This window comes from Bombina bombina, chromosome 10 (assembly GCF_027579735.1).
Source record: "Bombina bombina isolate aBomBom1 chromosome 10, aBomBom1.pri, whole genome shotgun sequence".
NCBI lineage: Eukaryota > Metazoa > Chordata > Amphibia > Anura > Bombinatoridae > Bombina > Bombina bombina.
The window spans coordinates 59,805,776-59,827,241 of NC_069508.1; the positions used below are offsets into that span (position 1 = coordinate 59,805,776).

Here is a 21,466-nt window from a genome sequence, read left to right on the forward strand (position 1 = left end):
CATAGAGCTGTTGAAAGAAGCAAATGAAGAGGGCATACTCAATGACAAAGAATTCAACTACCTAAATGTAAAGTATCCAGTTATACCGATACGATATCACTTACCAAAGATCCATAAATCGTTGACCAAACCCCCCGGAAGACCAATTATCTCTGGAATAGGATCTCTGAGTAGCAATTTATCAGAGTACGTGGACAAACATCTACAAAAAGTAGTCAGAACACTACCCTCGTACCTGAGGGACTCAACACAGGTTCTGAACGTTATAGAAGATCTACCCTGGAAAGAGGGTTATATACTGGCATCATGTGACGTGGTATCATTGTACACAAGTATCCCACATGAGGAGGGTATTGATGCAGTTAAATTCTTTTTAGATAAGGAACCTGATATGAGACCTAAAACAAAGTGAGTTTATACTGGACAGTATCCAGTACATCCTGACGCATAATTTTTTTAACAACGGGGGAAAATTCTATCGTCAAACTTGTGGAACAGCCATGGGGACCAGGTTCGCGCCTAGTTATGCAAATCTCTACATGGGAAAATGGGAGAAAATATTCTGGGACTCCTGTCCAGCTAGCGCGGACCTGGTCCTCTATCGGCGATATATAGATGATATAATTATAATATGGAAGGGTACTTTGGAAGATCTGATGTTCACGATTGATGTCATGAACCAAAATACAATGAATCTCAAGTTTACATTCAAATGGAGCTACACCGCGCTGACATTCTTAGATTTAAGAATCGAAGTGAAAAAAGGGAGATTGGAAACTTCTACGCATTTTAAAAGCGTAGATAGTAACAATTATGTCCACAGAGAAAGCTGTCACCACATTAAATGGAAGAACAACATTCCAAAGGGGCAATTGTTACGAATGAAAAAGAACTGCTCCAACCCCTCAAAATGGGAAGAACAAGCCTCAATAATCAAAGAAAAATTCATAGAGAGGGGATATGATAAGGAAATGCTGGACCAGAAGCTAAATGAAGTAAGAAGAACAGAAAGAAAAGAACTGACTAAATATAAAGATAAAACCAAAAAGAACTTTATGGAGGATGACTACAACATAGCAATGATAACCGAATACAGTGATAATAAACAGATTATAGAAAACATCTTTCGGAAACATTGGTCATTATTAAGAGATGATGACATAATAGGAGACAAATTGCCAGAATACCCAAGATTCATATACAAAAAAACAAAAAATCTGAAAACCAGACTGGCACCCAGCCTCCAAAAGAAAAAGAAGGGAGGAATACAGGATATACATGGGGAGATGATAAAAGGGTTCTTTCCCTGCCACACATGCAAAGCGTGTAAATGCGGTACTAAAACAACCAAATTTATCTCCCATAACACTAAAGAGGAATTCAGAATAAAAGATATGATACGCTGTCAAGACAAGGGGATAATCTACTTGTTACAATGTCCGTGCGGACTCCAGTACGACAAACGTCAAGAGTTCTCAGAGAGAGAATTCGTGAACATCTGTTGATGATAGAAAAATTGAACATGGACACACCGCTTTATCAACACTTTACAACTAAACACCATGGAAATACCAAAGCATTGAAATATATAGGAATACAAAAAGTTGTAAAAAACTGGAGGGGTGGTAACTTTGAGAAACTGCTCCTGACCAATGAATCCAAATGGATATTCCAAATCGACTGCCTATATCCAAGAGGTCTTAATAATAAAGAAGACCTCTCACACTTACTGAATTCCTAGGCAAGAAGATGAATAGTGTAAACAGAACAGAGGCCTGTGTATAGAAAGTTTAAAGTGTTGCGGTTAACAAACATCAATTACTGTTATGAAGGACATATAGAAGACTCGTTTTTTGACTCCGGTCATAAATCTCTGAATTTCCTCCTCCCTGAATTTCTTCCTCCCCATATACCGAAGCCAGCGAGAATAACTCCTAAAGATACTCAAGATCCAGTTTATATATAAAAAACTAGAACATACCTCTCTCTATTACAAGTTAAATATAGTTTCATATGATGTTTTAATTCACCGAGTCCCAGCATACTACTATATTGGGGCAGGACAACTCCTGTTGATGGCAGGCTGAAGGAACTGTCCTATACGACCCCTATGGAAGGCCGAATAGGACTTCCTATAGCTTATTCAGCGTTAGCGAAACCTACCCAAATCTATGTAGAATTACGGTTATATGGCCATATTAGGCCAAAGAAAGTTCTGGCTTATAGCCAGGTGATAGAAGTGTTCCCTATGACTCCTAAGCTAGGGTAATAAAGACCTTCCATATAGTACCCCTATTCTATTTCTAGCAATTGAATCCCTCTGAATTTATACGACAGTATCCCTATTCTATTTCTAGCAATTGAATTTCTATGAACTTATACGAGAATGCCATAGAATACAAGATCCTCCTGGACTATATAGATTGTATATATACGCAAATAGCGAATTTCAATCCCTTAGGTACTACTGTAAGACTACATACAACTATAGTCTACACGCAGTCAACAAGTAACAATTTCCAATTTGTCGACTAATATCATTTAATATCCAAACAAGTACCCTCATGTATATACATGTTGATCTAAGTAATGGCTAAATATATATAACAACCTTATGTTTACCAATAAGAAATTTAATAGCCTCGATCTCCTCATGACTTAATGGTAGTATTTAGAGACTCCATAATAAGAACATATCCCTAAAAATCCTTTGTCCGAGTTATTCTGGAAATAGAAATTATAAACTGTAAATACTACTAGCTGACAATTGAGTATTTATAGAGACGAAAACAGCATATATAGTTGTAAATATAGATGTAATTTCTAAATGATTTTTGAATAATTTTTTATACAATTATTTTTTATATAATCTTTTATATATATCTTTTCAAAGATAACCAGAAGGCTCTTAAACGATTCTACCTCTCTGTGCTAATTAAAACTAGCCTCCAATTAGAACTAGCCTTTGAATGAAAGACTCCAAATCAACGAGAAGAATACCTCCCTATACACCAGTACCCTATGAAGAAAAGATTCTAAACTAATAAGAAGAAAACTGTCACATAAATCCCTCCATTCATTTATCGGTTAGGTAATTAAAATATATACTTACAAGCTCCTAAAGAATTTGAACCAGTAAGGAGAAGACCATACTACAACTCTCTCTCTTTCATAACCGCTATACATAGATAGACATTTGAATAAATTGATTTCTTTAAATTTATTTTTAAATTTTATTTCATTTTTTGTCACACATTTAAAACAATCCCTCCATCTTTGTATACATTAAGTATTTTTTATATGACAAGAGAATGGGCGAACTGAAATCGCAATGATTAAACAGATTTAATATGTTTACAAAAGACCAAGCAAATGGCATAAAAGGCGGGGTCTGAGTAGCGTATTTGCATTGAATATAATTAACACTATCCCTCCATCTGAATGAATGAGACCGGAAGTGGTTGAACTGGAATTCCGGAAGTGATCTACACACGGACACTCCGACTTCAGCTATAAAGAATTCTTTTCATAACAATCGGTACTATAAGCCAGTACTAAGATAACTGTGAGAACTAAATAAGGATTCTCATAGATTAAAAGCAAACTTTTTATTGAATAAGAATAGACTCGCAAAACGGAAGTACTAAACAAACACTTCCGGTTCACATTCAACAAACAGCTATAAAAGGGCTCTGTAAATACATGATACCAGTCTTGATAAAGGTCTAGCACAGACCGAAACGCGTCGACTGGTGAGTTCTATTTCAATTGTTACATGATTAAGAAAACTATCTGCACTATTGTATGTTTATTTTTTAGGTATCGCCGAAACTAGAGAGGACTAGGACTTCCGGTTTCTAACCCCAATCCGGCTTCGGCTGCAGAATCATTACAGGAACGCTAATACTAGCAGAAGGTTTTAAAATCACTTATCTGTTTGATGGATTGACTGTTCATTACAGGAACGCTTATACTAGCAGAGGGTTTTAAAATCACTTATCTGTTTGTTGGATTGACTGTTCACTTTATTGTTTCTTCTTTTTTCACAGTGGCCACTGTTTTTTTGAATCATCTGGTTTGCTCTAAAGTTTTAGGGACCCTGACATTTTTGAATTGTTTTTTTCTTTTTTCATTTTTTTTTTTTTTTTTTTTCATTTTCATTTTTGAACACTATTAAGGTGTTTCACAGTGTTCACAGTGTTTATTTGTTTTCTGTCGTTTTACGTTAATATTTCACGCCATTCGTTATAGTTTAACGTTGCTCACATTAATCACTAGGAAATTGTGATTTTGTTTTGTTGTTTCACGCCGAATTTGCTTTGATGTTTCACGCTATTTTTAATCATCCAGTGTGTTATTAATATTTGTATTTATAGTCTGTATCCATCACGCACAAAGTTGTATCACTCACGAATATCTTCATCATCACCCTCTTGGACAACATTTACCCACATTCTGATTTTTAAAAAAAGTCAGATAAACCGTGAGAATATATCTCACACAATACACATCTTATACGCTGCTGTAACTAGCAGAATCAATCTACTTACACCTAGATTACCTTTTTAGGAATTGTACAGATAGACTGTCCAAACTTCAAGTTTTGCTCACACAGGTTACTACCTTAAACGACATTTATTGTATGTCACACACGCCACGTCAATTAGCAAGATAAATCTGACCTTACTTAATTTTGTAAGCAATATCCTGCTACACCCCATAGACGTATCTTAGGACATCAAACATGTCCCACCTTTATTAGTCCACTCTCTAAGTGGTTATATGGTATCCAGATATTATTTGGAATATTGTGTATTGGGAAACCAGGCTTTTCTAGTGTTTTTACTAGCCACTGATCAAGGCTAGCATTTCAATTCGGTCTTTTTTGCGCAGTTTTACATAATTTTAATTTTAATTGTTTGTTACCTGTTTTTACTTGTTTTTATTTGTGAATCTGTATGAATAAATGCACTTTTTATACTAATTGTGATTTTAACTATTATTGGCTCAGACCCAGCCTTTTATTTGGCGCTTTGGTAACCTCTACTTTTATCCAAATTGTATATTGACTACTAGGAGTCAAATTTCCAAAGCCAAGGTCTTATTTAGGTAGGCGCTCAGTGTACCCCATTGCATACTGTTTTTATTTTAAAGTAAATTTAAAGCAGTCTGACAAAAAAATTGAATAAGAAACCAACTTCCATGAATAAGAAACAGAATTTCACGAATAAGAAACAGCTTGAATAAGAAACCAACTTCCTTGTCGTGTGACTGAGCCTGCTGGGGCCCTGTGCCAATCTTTTATTTTAGGCGGCAGTGGCACTAAGTTGAAGTTAGATAACTTGAGTTGAAGTTGAACTTGATATACATTTATTACAACGAACTTGCAGCCTCGCTGCCTCTATAGTCAAGGGAAGTGAGTGACTTGACTATTTTGGCAGCGAGGCTGCAAGTTCGTTGTAATAAATTATCAAGTTCAACTTCAACTCAAGTTATCTAACTTCAACTTAGTGCCGCCTAAATTAAAAGATTGGCCCAGGGCCCCAGCAGGCTCAGTCACTATAAAAGCTGTAGCGCCTGTTTTTTTAAGTCATCAACAGTAGTCTGTTAACAACACAATCGAACACAACAACAACACCAGAACAGTCAACTTACTGTAACTTACATTACAAGTAAAGTACGCGTACTACTAAATAGAACTACTACAGACAGTCTGTCTCTGTCTCACACTGCCGCCAGGCTGAGGCCCGCCACCGCCACTGACACCTACCTAAAAGATGCGCCAATTGCCAAATATAGATAACAACAAGAAGTAGTCTTCAAGTTCTATGCTCCGGTTGCTGACTGACTTCGTTCAGTACTGTTGTAGTGTAGTAGTAGTAAGAGAGAGCAGACTCGACTGACACCCACCACCAGGGGCGGACTGAGACCAACCAGGGCCCCCGGGCAAAAGTGTTACAGGGCCCCCCACCCCCTCTTTGCTCCACCTATTTACCTACCTTCTCTGCCCCTCCTGCACCCTATTGCCCTCCATATCATGTGCCCCTCCCACCTACCTTGCCCCTCCCACCTCATATGCCCCTCCCACCTCATATGCCCCTCCCCCACCATGTTTTTAATTGACATATAGAGACAATTTTTTTTCTTAAATATTTTTAATAAGGACTAAATATTGTAAATTAGCAAGTGCTTATGCCAAGAAAAAATAATAATCCCTATGCCTATATGCACTACAGTATGGAGCAGAAATTAACAAGGGGCAGACAAGGGGGTAAAATCACTTGTTACTGGCGGCTAAAGAGGTCAAAATCATTCATTTGTATTTTGTATATTTCCTTTAAATAATAGATGCATGATCCTATAAGTATGCCTTTATACTAAATAAAGATAAAACTATCTCCATTTTAACTGAAACCAGGGCAGGTTTAGAGAAATCAATTTTAAAGGGAGAGTAAATTCAAAAGTAAACTTTAAAGGAACATGAAACCCAAATTATTATTTTTTCATGATTTAGGTAGAACATTCAATTTTAAACAACTTTCCAGTTTACTTTTATTATCAAATTTGCTTCATTCTCTTGGTATAATTTGCTGAAAGAGCAGCAATGCACTACTGGTTTCTAACTGAACACAAGGGTGAGCCAATGACAATCGGTATATATATGCAGCCTCCAATCAGCAGCTAGAACCTAGGTTCTTTGCTGCTCCTGAGATTTCCTAGAAAAAAAACTTTCAGCAATGGATAACAAGAGAAGGAAGTAAATTAAATAATAGAAGTAAATTGGAAAGTTGTTTAAAATGTTATGCTCTGTCTAAATCATGAATGTCTAATTATCACTTTACTGTCCCTTTAATGATTCAAATTGAACATACAATTTTAAACACCACTCATTACAATTTACTTCTATTATCTAAGTTGCTTAATTCACTTCCTATCATTTGTTGAAAAGCATACCTGGGTAGGTTAAGGAGCAGCAATGGACTACTGGGATTTAGCTGAAGATTGGTGGATGCACATATATGCCTCTTGTTATTGGCTCACCCAACATGCTCAGCTAGCTCCCAGTGGAATATTGCTGTTCCCCTCCTATAGCATCTCATGTAGAGATATACAATACTATAGAGATGTCTAACACCCGCCAAAACCTAGTAAATAAAAATTTAACACAATGTAGAGGTTCCATTACACAGCCCCCTCCCCAGTTCCTTATATTCAGATATATATTATCATAGAGAGGTTCCCTCTGTCTCACACACACACACTGACCCCTTCCCAGTACCTTATATACAGATATATAACATTATAGAGGTTCCATCTGTCTCTCACACACACTGACCCCTCCCAGTTCCTTATATACAGATATATAATATTATAGAGAGGTTTCCTCTGTCTCACACACACACTGACCCCTCCCCAGTACCTTATATACAGATATATAACATTATAGAGAGGTTCTCTCTGTCTCACACACAGTATCTTATATACAGATATATAATATTATAGAGAGGTTCCCTCTGTCTCACACACACACTGACCCCTCCTCAGTCCCTTATATACAGATATATATTATCATAGAGAGGTTCCCTCTGTCTCACACACACACACTGACCCCTTCCCAGTACCTTATATACAGATATATAACATTATAGAGAGGTTCCATCTGTCTCTCACACACACTGACCCCTCCCAGTTCCTTATATACAGATATATAATATTATAGAGAGGTTCCCTCTGTCTCACACACACACTGACCCCTCCCCAGTACCTTATATAGATATATAATATTATAGAGAGGTTCCCTCTGTTCTTATGCACACACTGACCCCTCCCAAGTACCTTATGACAGATATATCATATTATAAAGAGGTTCCCTCTGTCACACACACAGCCCCCTCCCCAGTTCCTTATATTGAGAAATATATTATAGAGGTTCCCTTTGTCACACACACAGCCCCCTCCCCAGATCCTTACATACAGATATATATTGTAGAGGTCCCCTCTGTCACACACACAGCCATTTTCACAAATCCTTATATACATATATACTGTACTGTATATATTATAAAGCTTTCCTCTGTCACACACACAGTTCCCCTCCCCAGTTCCTTATATTCAGATATTTATATATATATTGTAGAGGTTCCCTCTGTCACACACACACAGACCCTTCCCCAGATCCTTATATACAGATATATATTGTAGAGGTCCCCTCTGTCACACACACAGCCATTTTCACAAATCCTTATATACATATATACTGTACTGTATATATTATAAAGCTTTCCTCTGTCACACACACAGTTCCCCTCCCCAGTTCCTTATATTCAGATATTTATATATATATTGTAGAGGTTCCCTCTGTCACACACACACAGACCCTTCCCCAGATCCTTATATACAGATTTATATTATAGAGGCTCCCTTTGTCTCACACACAGACCACTCCCCAGTTCTTTATATACAGATTTATATTATAGAGGTTCCCTCTGTCATAAACACAGACCCCTCTCCATTTCCTTATATATAGATATATATTATAGAGGTTTCCTCTGTCACACACACACAGACCCCTCCCCAGATCATTATATACAGATATTAATTATAGAGGTTCCCTCTGTCACACACACACAGACAGACCCCTCCCCAGTTCCTGATATATCCATCTATGATCTACCACCTTCTGCCATTAATAGTAAACATAGTTGGTTCATTACCACTTTAGTTAACTATATTATATTAATTATAAAACTTATCCTACTTAGATTTGTTTTTAAATGCTGAAAAAGTTAAGTGATGAAGTAACAACTTTAGTTAGAAAAAAAAACAAAAAGCAAGGAATATTTCCACTTATAGGAGCTTTTTTTCCCCAAGACTAAAATAATATAATTAAAAGGTTGCCATGCAACATGCATGCTACATATTTTCACAAGGAGAGTATGAACTTACACATCAAATACACTGTTTGCCATCTGGCCCTGGCCCCCCCTTCGGCAGCAGCCGGCTCCTTCACCACCCACACTATCTATTACCGGTCCACTTTTCAACATCAAATACAACACTGCTTGCTTGCAAGTTGCAATGCCATCTGGCCCGCCCCTAGCCCCCCTACAGCAGCTGACGGCTCCTTCAGCACCACAGCCACTAGTATTATCTATTACCGGTCAGACTCCAGGATCAAATACACAGTCACTGGCTGCTTGCTTGCAAGTTGCAATGCCATCTAGCCCGCCCCTGGCCCCCCTCCGGCAGCAGCCGACCCGGCTCCTTCACAATCACTTACCGGTCTGTAACCTGCTGCTTGGTCGTCTTTGTGGCCTCAGTCCTCCTTAGCAGCTCGGCTCCTTCACTGTCTGAAAATCACGTGGGGCCACGTCTGTCTGCTGCAGCTGCCGCCTAAGCCTCTGATATGCACTTAAAATTGTGGGACTGGGCCACCACGTCTGACTCTCTGCGCCGTTGAGCTGCTCTGACACGTGACCGCACGCGGAAGGATCTATTTCATTCCCGCCCGGCACTCAGAGACAGCCAGCCCCAGTCAGATTCAGATGAGTTCTGAATTCTGAATCTGATTGGCTGAGAGTGAGTCAGACTAGTAGTGAGACTGAGAGGCGGCCCGGATGGAGGCTAGCCTCCTGTGGAAGCGTATGGGGCGCATTGGAGAGCACTGCATTAGCACCTTTTCTCCTCTTGGTGGCAGTCTCTCAGCGTCCCATACACTTCCACAGTAGTCAATACATTCATATTGCGCAATGCAAGGACAGCCGGCTGTCCTTGTCTTGCGCAATATGAATGTATTGATGTAATAATTTATTACGGTCGGTTTTAATAAAATTTACAGTGTTGACAATTTGGTGGAGGGGTGGGGGGTAGGGGGGTCACCTTATTTTATTAAAAAAAAAAAAGTATGAAAAAAAAAATTCTAATATTTTTATTTTTTAATTTTAAATAAATGCTGTAATTACATAGATTGGCCAGGGGAGGCACTGCCTCACCTGCCTCCTGTGACTGCACGTCACTGGATTTATGTCTGAATTGCAAATGGGGAAGTAAATAACTGTCCCTGTATACACTGGGTATTGCTGGAGAGGTAGCAGCCTAACCAAATTCAGGGGTAAATGTGTGGCCCTTGTGGCAATTAGTTACTAAATATTATTTTATTATTATTGTTATAATAATATCTAGTACAAGGTAATTAAATAAAATACTGCTCTGCATAGTGCATCATCAATGAAGGGGTTAAATACTTATTTTGAACCAGATTACGTGTGTAGCGCTACCATAACATGCGTCCGTTAGTGGCAAATTTACTTTTTACGGGCACACTTTAATGCTACCGCAAGCTCGCGGTTTAACTTAGCACTAAGTTCAATTAACCAGAGGTCAGACCTCTGGTTGAAAATAAAAAGTCGCCCCAATTGCCCTCAAAATAAAGAGGACATTAACATAAGAAAAATATATATAGTTCCTTTTTTTTTTTTTTTTTTTAAATAAACTGCACAAAGCAGTTATAAGGGGTCAAAGTGAGGGGGAGTGCCTTTTCATTGAGGTCAATGGAGGACTGCATTTTCACAATAAATATATATGCTTATATAACATATATATATTAACCCCTTAATGACCAGACAATTTTTCAATTTTCTTACCCTTAAGGACAAAGGCTATTTTTACATTTCTGCTGTGTTTGTGTTTAGCTGTAATTTTCCTCTTACTCATTTACTGTACCCACACATATTATATACCGTTTTTCTCGCCATTAAATGGACATTCTAAAGATACCATTATTTTCATCATATCTTATAATTTACTATAAATTTTTTTATAAAATATGAGGAAAAAAATGGAAAAAACACACTTTTTCTAACTTTGACCCCCAAAATCTGTTACACATCTACAATCACTAAAAAACACCCATGCTAAATAGTTTCTAAATTTTGTTTAGAAATACACAATGTTTACACATTCTTTGCTTTTTTTGCAAGTTATAGCGCAATAAATACAAAAAGCACTTTGCTATTTCCAAACCACTTTGATTCAAAATTAGCGCTAGTTATATTGGAACCCTGATATCTGTCAGGAATACCTGAATATCCCTTGACATGTATATTTTTTTTTATTAGCAGACATCCCAAAGTATTGATCAAGGCCCATTTTGGTATACTTCATGCCACCATTATAACGCCAAATGCGATCTAATAAAAAAAAAGTTCACTTTTTCACAAATTTTGTCACAAACTTTAGGTTTCCCACTGAAATTATTTACAAACAGCTTCTGCAATTATGGCTCAAATGGTTGTAAATGCTTCTCTGGGATCCCCTTTGTTCAGAAATAGCAGACTTATATGGCTTTGGGGTTGCTTTTTGGTAATTAGAACGAAGGCCGCCAAATGCCGCTGCGCACCACACGTGTTTTATGCCCAGCAGTGAAGGGGTTAATTAGCAGACATCCCAACTCTCCCTGAAGTTCAGGGAGTCTCCCTGATTGTAATAGCGGCTCCCTGATGCCAGCAAATGGAATGCAATCTCCCTGAAACTCCAAGTACCATGATCCAATTTGGAACAAATACGGAAAAGTGCTAGAACCCTCAAAGCATGCATCAGTAACTAAAAAGCCACCCCCCCCACCCGATTTTAATAAAATAAAACACAAATACTACCTTATTTACTGCACGTAATTAAACTTCGTATTCTAAAATATTTAAGCATTCGATCACTGGAAAATAGGTTTGTTGTATGTGGTTGTGCAATAAAGCTACTTTTTTTTAATGTGACTTTAGTATGAAGATACTTTAATGATAAGTCCCAATCTTATTTAGGGTTTCAAGTTGTCCAATATATAACTGGGGGGGGCGGCGGTGCAGTAGCTGGTGAAGCCACCTCCCTGAAATTAGTTCTTGCAGGTTGGGATGTCTGAATTAAGGAGCTTGTAGGGTTAATTGTAGCTTTAGTGTATTGTAGTACACAAACCCAAGTATTGATCTAGGCCCATTTTGGTATATTTCATGCCACCATTTCACCGCCAAATGCGAGCAAATAAAAAAAAAAACTTTACATTTTTCACAATGTTAGATTTCTCACTGAAATTATTTACAAATAGCTTGTGCTATTATGGCACAAATTGTTGTAAAAGATTCTCTGGGATCCCCTTTGTTCAGAAATGGCAGACATACATGGCTTTGGGGTTGCTTTTTGTTAATTAGAAGGCCGCTAAATGCTGCTGCGCACCACACGTGAATTATACCAAGCAGCGAAGGGGTTAATTAGGTAGCTTGTAGGGAGCTTGCAGGGTTAATTTTAGCTTTAGTGTAGAGATCAGCCTCCCACCTGACACATCCCACCCCGTGATCCCTCCCAAACAGCTCTCTTCCCTGCCCCACCCCACAAATGTCCCCACAACTTAAGTACTGGCAGAAAGTCTGGCAGTACTAAATAAAAGGAGGTTTTTTTTTTTAAAATAAAAATAATAAAATATTTTAGCTGTGATGGACCCCTGCCTTAGCCCCCAACCTCTCTGACCCCCCCCCCCCCAGCTCTCTAACCCTCTCCCCTACCTAATTGCCGCCATCTGGGGTACTGGCAGCTGTCTGCCAGTACCCAGTTTGCCCCCAAAAACAAAAGTATTTTTTTTCTTTTTAACTTTAAACTCTTTCTGTAGTGTAGCAAAATTTCCCATGGATTTCCCATGGATCCACCCATCCCCAGCAAGGGTCTGGCCATAAAGCCAGTAACTCTGTCCTATCAGGCATATCTCCACCTACAGAGCATACATGGCTCGGCCACTCACTCTAGGAGTCCCAGTTCCAGAAGCTAATGTTAGGAGGAATGCTATAAGCACGGCAAGAAAACAATGGTTGATTCAGGACAGGATTTAAAATAAATCTTCATTTTCAAATGCATTCATTTTCGAAGAAACAAAGACAAACATGGACTATAAATTCCCTTTAATTAATCCTTACCTAGATAACACAAAGCCCTTTTTTTATTTGTACACGGCTCATCATTCCATTTCCCGCTATGTTCCAGCCTCTGTATGTAAATCTCCACACAGTCTTGTTGTTTTCCTTTGTTATTAGGTTCTCTTGGTGCCCAGTTTTTCGCTTCGGCAGTCAGTGTTTTATTGGTTCCTACCCATGTCCAGACTTCATTTATTTTACGAATTCCAATCCAGTAGTGTTTTGGGGAAGGAGGCAACATCTGGCTCAGATATGTGATTTCGTCTTTATTCTGAATTGCCACCATGTCTGTATAATGAGTTCTGCACCAGTTACGTGACATACTCCATGTAGTTAATTGTGTATCATAGTGGTATGTCCAAGCAAAAACATTGCTGCCTTTAAAAAGTCCTAAAATCAGAGAGAGTTTTTTTACATTAAAATGTTAACATTATATTACAAGGCTGTGGATTTACTGTGCACGTGTCAGTGTCTTATCTAAATGCAAAACTATCACAGTTTATGTAAAATACAATAGATAAAGTAGGGTTTTACACTGCAGTTTACCATTGTAACTTTACCAACAACATAAAGGATTTGGAGACAAGTGACATTGGAGACTAATACAATCTGTTGGGAAATCTGTGTGAAATGCCTTTAAGTTTAATTAACCATATGGAATGAAGACAATGAGGCCGATTTACCAAATGTCTGTCGGACCTGATCTGACACTGCGGATCAGGTCCGACAGACCTCGCTGAATACAGAGAGCAATACGCTCTCCGTATTCAGCATTGCACCAGCAGCTCACAAGAGCTGCTGATGCAACGCTGCCTCCTGCAGACTCGCGGCCAATGGGCCACCAGCAGGAAGGTATCAATCAACCCGATCGTACTCGATCGGGTTGAATTGCAGCGATTCCTGTCCGCCTCATCATAGCAGGCGGACAGGGTTATGGAGCAGTGGTCTTTAGACCGCTGCTCAATAACTTGTGTTTCTGGCGAGTCTGAAGATTTGCCAGAATCACGGGCCCACAAGCTCCGTTCGGAGCTTGATAAATGGGCCTCAATGGCTTTGCAACGTCAAAAAGTAATGTCACTGCTTAAAGAGACAAGATATCCAAATGTTGAATCACTTAAAAGTGATGCAGCATATCTGTAAAAAGATGACTTGAAAATAGCACCCGAATACAGTATCTCTATCAAGAGAAAGATATAAATACCTCAAAATTTCCTCAGTAGTCACATCTCGTTGTAAAGGAATTTTAAGCATCCAATCACAATGCTTGTACCAGGACTTCCTCAGTTTAAGGAAGTTTTTGGAAAAATTGTGTTTAATATTATTGAAATCCAAAGAGATCATAGTAAAGCAAAATGGGAAGTCTGTTGAAGCTGATTGCCTGTTTTTTTCCCCCCATGCAAATGACAGTAAAAAATAGTAGCTCTGGATCAAAGAGCACTTACTCTGGTGAGCTGAATAAATTTTGTGGTAACATATCTTCCTTTCTTACATGTTCAGGTGATAGTTTCTTGTCAGCTTTTTAAAGTTATGCTGCATTACTGTAGCATTATTATGTCCCTTTAATAAAATTATTTTTTCCCATCTTATTAGAATTAAGACTCTATCACTGCGATGCCAAGAAGAAGATCAATCACAATCATACAGAAAAAAAATATCAAATGATTTTCAAAAGAAAGACACCATTAAAGTCTACAGGGATTTTTGTAGATAAATCATTGGATATGTTTTTTTCTAAAGGACTGTGATCGACCCTCAAGTCTGACTGGATTTGCAAACATTTCTTAACAAAAAAGTCTCTATTTGATGATATGGAGGCCTATTTATTAAAGGTCTGTCAGACCTGATCCGACAGTGCGGATCAGGTCCGACAGACCTCGAATGCGGAGAGCAATACTCTCTCCGTATTCAGCATTGAACCAGCAGCTCTTGTGAGCTGCTGGTGCAACGCCGCCCCCTGCAGATTCACGGCCAACCGGCCACCAGCAGGGGGGTGTCAATCAACTCGATCATACTCGATTGGGTTGAATTGTGGCGATCTCTGTCCGCCTGCTCAGAGCAGGCAGACAGGGTTATGGAGCAGCGGTCGCCAGAAACACGGGCCCTCAAGCTCCATTCAGAGCTTGATAAATGGCCTCAAGGAATGGTTTCATAGGTGCCTCATTTTTGTTTGGATAGTACAGTTTCCAAAAAATATTTCCATCCAAACTGAAGAATGGATGTCTTCATGACATCATCAAGCTATCAATGTTATTTTGATTAGCTATTTGGACTTTAAAGGACACTAAGAGACTGGTCACAATCCTTAGAAAAATGTATCAAATTATTTATCTACAAAAATTCCCATAGATTGTAATGGTGTTTTTTTTCTGTTAAAAATCATTAGACACACTTTTCTAAGGAATTGGGATGAACTCCTAAATATTATAAAAATTCATAGATTCGTTTTGATGGTGAGTTTTGCCCTATGTCTATTTATCATAAGGGATTATAGGCCTGTATGGTCACACCCAGAATAAAATACCTCCCGTACCTTAACACAAACCCTTAAACCTACTAAACCATAAGGAAAAAACACAGATAAACCAGTGTGGAAGAAAAGACCAGATGCCAGTCACGTTTATTAAGAATAACTTATTATAAACCGAGTATATCCAAACGATATTGGATTTTTGCATCCATTTGCATGCAAGTTAAACACTGCTCGTATTACGGTTGAAAGTAAATGTGAACACACGAGCGATTTATGTTAGAATGATTAATGCAACTTAGCTCTGATTAACTGTCACGCAAGACAAAAAAGTGGCATAAAACACATAAAAATACATTTAACAATATAGTAACACTCTTATTAACACGGTCTGAAACAATTAGCAACACTTCCCAATGAATTTGTGACTCATCATTACAAGTATAAAGTGTAGGTACTGCAATGTTTTATTAAAATAAAATATGCAACAATGTCAGATTAACACAAAACACATTCTGTAGAATGTAGTCACTGTTTGTTTGAATGTTCAACTCAACTCAATACTTCTTACCATAAGATATAGCTGTAAAACAGAGCAACTGGAGATTCTTCCACTTGCTGCAAACATGACGAGCTGTTGTATGAGTTCTGACTGATTCCTACAAATTAAGGGGGAAAATATGTTAAAGGGACAATCTAGTCAACATGAAACTTTCATGATTCAGATAGGGCATGCAAATCTAAACAACTTTCCAATTTACTTTTATCATCAAATTTGCTTTGTTCTTGTCACGGATACCAGACAGCGAAGGCTACCCACCACCCCCCTAAAACCTCACCCCTGTTGTTTCTCAGTGGTTTTGGGCTCCTCAGAGCAACCACAATCTCTGGAAGCTTTTGATTGCATGGTTTTGTGTTCCAAACTTGTTTAGAAAATAGCAGGTGTTTGACCAGGAAAACCCTCCTAGCCTGGCCGGGCTCCTGGAACTCCCAGTCGGCCGCCTCACAACGGACATCCGCCTAACCCCTCTCAGGCTTCCCAGGCTCCTGAAACTCCCAGTCGGCCACAGGACAGCAGGACACCTGCTAACTTTACCCCTGGTCGCTCCAGCAACCATATGCCCCAGAGCTCCGCTCTTTTGGGGATTAGTAGCCACTAGGGAGGACAAGAGGTGGGGGAATTACCGGAGGGGACTCCTTTGGGAACCGGGGGTTTTGGACACCCCTAACCCCATAACTTCAACGGACTGTAACTCCGGTCCCCAGTAACGAATCATGCTGATTTTTGGACTGTAAAATCTGGGGACCGGGAGCTTTAAAATGACACCCTGGAATTGCCACCGGGATCACCCCAAAACCGCCACTCCTAGGTATTGAGATTATGTGGGACTGTGGCTCCTATGGAGGCGCCGGTCAGTCTGGAGGGGCGGGAATGGCGGGAAAATAGTGGGATTGTCCTTTGTGTTATCAAGATGAGCTCTGTGTACAAAAGGAGTGTATGTTTTACAATAAAATCAGTTCTTGTCTAACCTGAATGCTAGTCTGTCTAGTTATTTGGGTTGGCTCCAGCTAAAATCACTTTCCTGGGCTACATAGTAGCCTGTTCCAGGCAGAGAAAGGATCATCATGCAGAGCTACCCAGTCTGATTAGCTGAAGTCTGCCACAGGGTGGGGCCCTGGGTACTGATGCTGTCGGGCATCAGGGGTGGCTACAGGCTGTGGTCACTTGCCAGCTACATAGCTGCAGAGGGCAGGGAGAAAGCAGGACCCATTTGGCGGAGCTACCCAGTCGGGGTAGCCGGGGAATCCGTCACAGTTCTATTGGTATTCTTTGTTGAAAACTAAACCTAGGTAGGCTCATATGCTGATTTCTAGACACTGCTAGTTCATGTGTGTCACATAGATAACATTGTGCCCACTCCTGTAAAGTTATGTATGAGTCAGCATTAATTAGCTAAAATGAAAATCTGTCAAAAGAACTGAGATAAGGGGGCAGTCTGCAGAGGCTTAGATACAAGGTAATCACAGAGGTAAAAACTATATTAATATAACCATGGGGAATGGGTAATATGGGGATTGTCTATCTTTTTAAACAATAAAAATTCTGGAGTAGACTGTCCCTCTTTGTGGCATACATAACCAGGCTGTTAATGTAGAATCATATTTACAATGTACTTTCTACAGGAATAAAAGATCACAGGAGGCAAAATAAAAAAATGGGGCCAATTTATCAATGTCTGTTCAACATGATACGCTGTAACGTATCAGACATTTCTGAATATCGATAGCATACGCTGTTGGTGTTTAACATTGCACAAGTAGTTCACCAGAACTGCTTGTGCAATGCCGCCCCTGCAGATTCGCGGCCAATCGGCCGCTAACAGGGGGTGTCAATCAGCCCGATTGTATAGAATCGGGCGGATTGCAGACCGCAGCCTCAGAGTCAGCGGGCCAGTTATGGAGCAGCTCGCGCGGAAACAGGGGCATCATGCTCCATTGTTTGCAAACAGCTCTTTTATTTTGATATTCATTATTCATATTTTCAGTATAAATTGTGGTTTCTACAGTCAAAAGAAAATATTCTCTGTAGAAAAGCTATGTACACTATAGCACTAGTTCATCTCCCATCATCTGAGTCAGGAGAGACATATTTTTGTATCTGAAATAGTTGGCTGAGCTCAGACATGCTTTGCCTGCAGACTCAGACCATTTTTATGGACATGTCTTTGAGACTAACAAGTGAACAAAACAATTATTTCAAATACAAAAACAAACACAAAGGATTACATTCCCATAATTTTTATTTCCTAAAATAAGTGTAAAAAGTAATTTGAAAAACATTAAGAGGAAACAAATTTTACAGTACAGTGTCCATTTAAGTTATGATTTTTAAATTGCAATCAACTTTCTGTGCAAGAAGAGCTTACACTCTTGGGGGCCGATTTATTAAGAGTCGGACAGACATGATCCGCTGTAGCGATCATCTTCGCCCGACATCGCTGAATGCCGACAGCATACGCTGTCGGCATTTAACATTGCACAAGTAGTTCTGGTGAACTGCTTGTGCAATGTCCCCCCTGCATATTTGCGGCCTTTCGGCTGCTAGCAGGGGGTGTCAATCAACCTGATCATATGTGATCGGGCTGATTGCTGTACGGTGCCTCAGAGGTGGCGTACAAAGTTAAGGAGCAGAGGTCCCTTGGTGTTGTCATTTACATGTCAAGTGACATCAACGGGCACTCAAAACATGTAACAGTAAACTGCTAAAGGTCACATACACTGCAAATATATTTGATTCAGTGGTAACTTCAAAAGCGGCAACTGAAAGCATGTTGAAAAATTGTTAGTTTTAATCACATTTTGGGGCCTATCAGGCTTGCCAGAAACAGCAGTTATGAAGCAGCGGTCACAAAGACCGCTGCTCCCTAACCCTGTCCGCCTGCTCTGAGCAGGCGGACAGACTTCGCCACAATTCAACCCGATCGAGTACGATCGGGTTAATTGACACCTCCCTGCTGGCGGCCCATTGGCTGCGAGTCTGCAGGGGGCTGCGTTGCACCAGCAGCTCTTGTGAGCTGCTGGTGCAATGCTGAATACGGAGAGCGTATTGCTCTCCGTATTCAGCGAGGTCTGTCGGACCTGATCCGCACCGTCGGATCAGGTCCGACAGACTTTGTTAAATAGAGGCCTTTGTCTTTGATCACAAATTATCAGTTTCTTTATTCTAATAATGATTTCTGAACATCAGCTGATATTGTCCGTTGTGTTATTCTAGCAATCACAATAACAAAATGCCTCGTCTATTAATAACTCTCTAACACAGTTTATAACTCCACATAACCACATAATAAAAGAAACAAAATGGCGATTTATTGGGCACAAGCAGTTCACCAGATTTATTCTGGTGAACTGCTTGTGCAATCCCGCCCCCTGCAGATTCACAGCCTTTCAGCCGCTAGCAGAGGGTGTCGATAACTCCTGAAAAACAATAAAAAAGCCATATTTTCCTTATTAGTCTCAAAATATTGATATTAAAAATTGAACCACATAATAAAAGAAAAACAAAATGGCAATTTATTGGGCACAAGCAGTTCACCAGATTTATTCTGGTGAACTGTTTGTGCAATGCCGCCCCCTGCAGATTCACTGCCTTTCAGCCGCTAGCAAGGGGTGTCAATCAACCCGATCATATGTGATCATATGGTGCCTCAGAGATGACAAAATGCCTCGTCTATTAATAACTCTCTAACACACTATCACAGCGGATTTGCTTGTATGTTGATTAATCTTTTTAACCCCCTTATGCTGTCATGCCATCCTAACAGCGCAGGGTTTTAAGGGCATTAAGACGGCATGGAACGTCCTACCTGGCGTCCTGCAGCCTCCCCTTTAACGCAATCAAGAATCAGACTGAGGGGCGTGCCGCAAGTTTTTACATCGGAACTTCGTTCTTCTGATGGTAACACTTTGATGCCAACACAAAGGGGTTAATCTGAATTGTGTCCACCCTTCTCTAGTCTTACTGTGTTATTAGATTGTCCAGTCCTTCAAATTTAATGTACAGTGGGTAGCTGGGGCACTTCCTAATTTTTTTTTTTTTCTCAAATAATATTTTATTGAGGTTATAACAGCATATACACAACAGTCTCATCAACAGGTTACACAACTCCATATGCATTATACTGGCATGACATGACATTTTAGGCACCTCATTTTTAAATTATATGGCTTCGCAATGTCCTCTGTCAAACCGGCCCAGTCAAGGGACCAGAAATTACTCAAAACAATTGAGGGCATGGTAATGATGATAATAGTAAAAGTTACAGTTCAGTGTATATAGGGTAAATACAAACTCTGGCACAAACTCTCAGTATCAAAGTAAAGAAGCATAAGGAGGGCACCCATGTAGCTCTGTGTAAGACGGCGGTTGATAAAAGCCAGGTGCAAAACTTTCCTCAGCTGCTATTTAAAACAATATTATCCATTAACACTAAACATTTATAACGATATAAACATTATTAAGACTATTATCTTGGAAATACTTCAGATAAACTGGTAATCGTAAACAGAATTAAGTTTCCTGTATTAGACCCCCGAGAGCCATTTTTCAAAATTGCAGGGAAAGACCAAGTCATGACTCTGCTGCACAAGAATAGTGGGGGGGCGGAGGGTAAACCGGGAATAGTGTGTCCTTCTGTTACTAATTTATATATCTACTAAGTTAATCGGCCCTTGGTTCACCTGAATCAGGGAACTATAATATAGGCAATATCCTCTAGGTGTACTGCTAGGGGCATAAAATAGAGATTTATATATTACTAGGTTCTGATATTCAGGGCGTCATTTCTTATCTCAGGTTGTTACTCTTAATCAACATATATACAGACCCCCTTCAGCAAAGGTGGGAGAGGAGCAGCTTATACAATTATACACCATAGATTATTGACCCACTCCATAAACAGTAAAGCAATCCAGATATGACAAACTCTGAACACGTAATCATAGATATACAATACACTCTGAAATCTATATTGGTTCTAGCGTCTATGTAAGTGGTTGTTTCATTCCTGTGTGAGGGCTATGCTAAAGCTAGTATGTACTGACTGCATAAATAAGTAAAAGAAAAACATAGGGTATTGATATTGCAACTTAACATCATTTAAATCTAAACAACCTTCAATAAATATATAAAGATACAGCCCATGCATATAGAGACACAGTTGCCTATAGTAAAGAAAACAAAAGAGGACATTTACACCTAGTAACATGGAAAACTAGGTACAGAGTCCCATAGGCCATACTGCCCAAGTTACATTCTAGTGTAGTCCCTCTCTTTCTTTCCCGGCTTAGGCTGCAATAAAAATGGAGGGGACAGAGTTTTGAGAGGCTATATGCAGGAATAAGGTTATAAGATTACACACATTAAGAACTCCAGGGGTGTTAGGTTCAGCGTCTGCAGCTTAGAATGACACTTAAGCACATAGTATATGAACATTGAGAATATATTCTCAGGCAATATAGCCATCATAAAGTAGAAGAGAAGGAGACT

The 21,466-nt window shown here is 39.3% G+C and overlaps 1 protein-coding gene across 1 annotated transcript in view; it reads right to left on the reverse strand.

Annotated features, from left to right (window-relative positions):
* Positions 1-21,466, reverse strand: part of LOC128640708 (P-selectin-like) — a 171,895-nt gene that overhangs the window by 46,568 nt on the left and 103,861 nt on the right. The window contains exons 2-3 of the mRNA XM_053693136.1: positions 15,989-16,076; positions 12,954-13,340 (exon numbers count right to left, since the gene is read on the reverse strand). Coding sequence (XP_053549111.1) covers positions 12,954-13,340; positions 15,989-16,076 — 475 coding nt within the window. The remainder of the gene's footprint in view (positions 1-12,953; positions 13,341-15,988; positions 16,077-21,466) is intronic.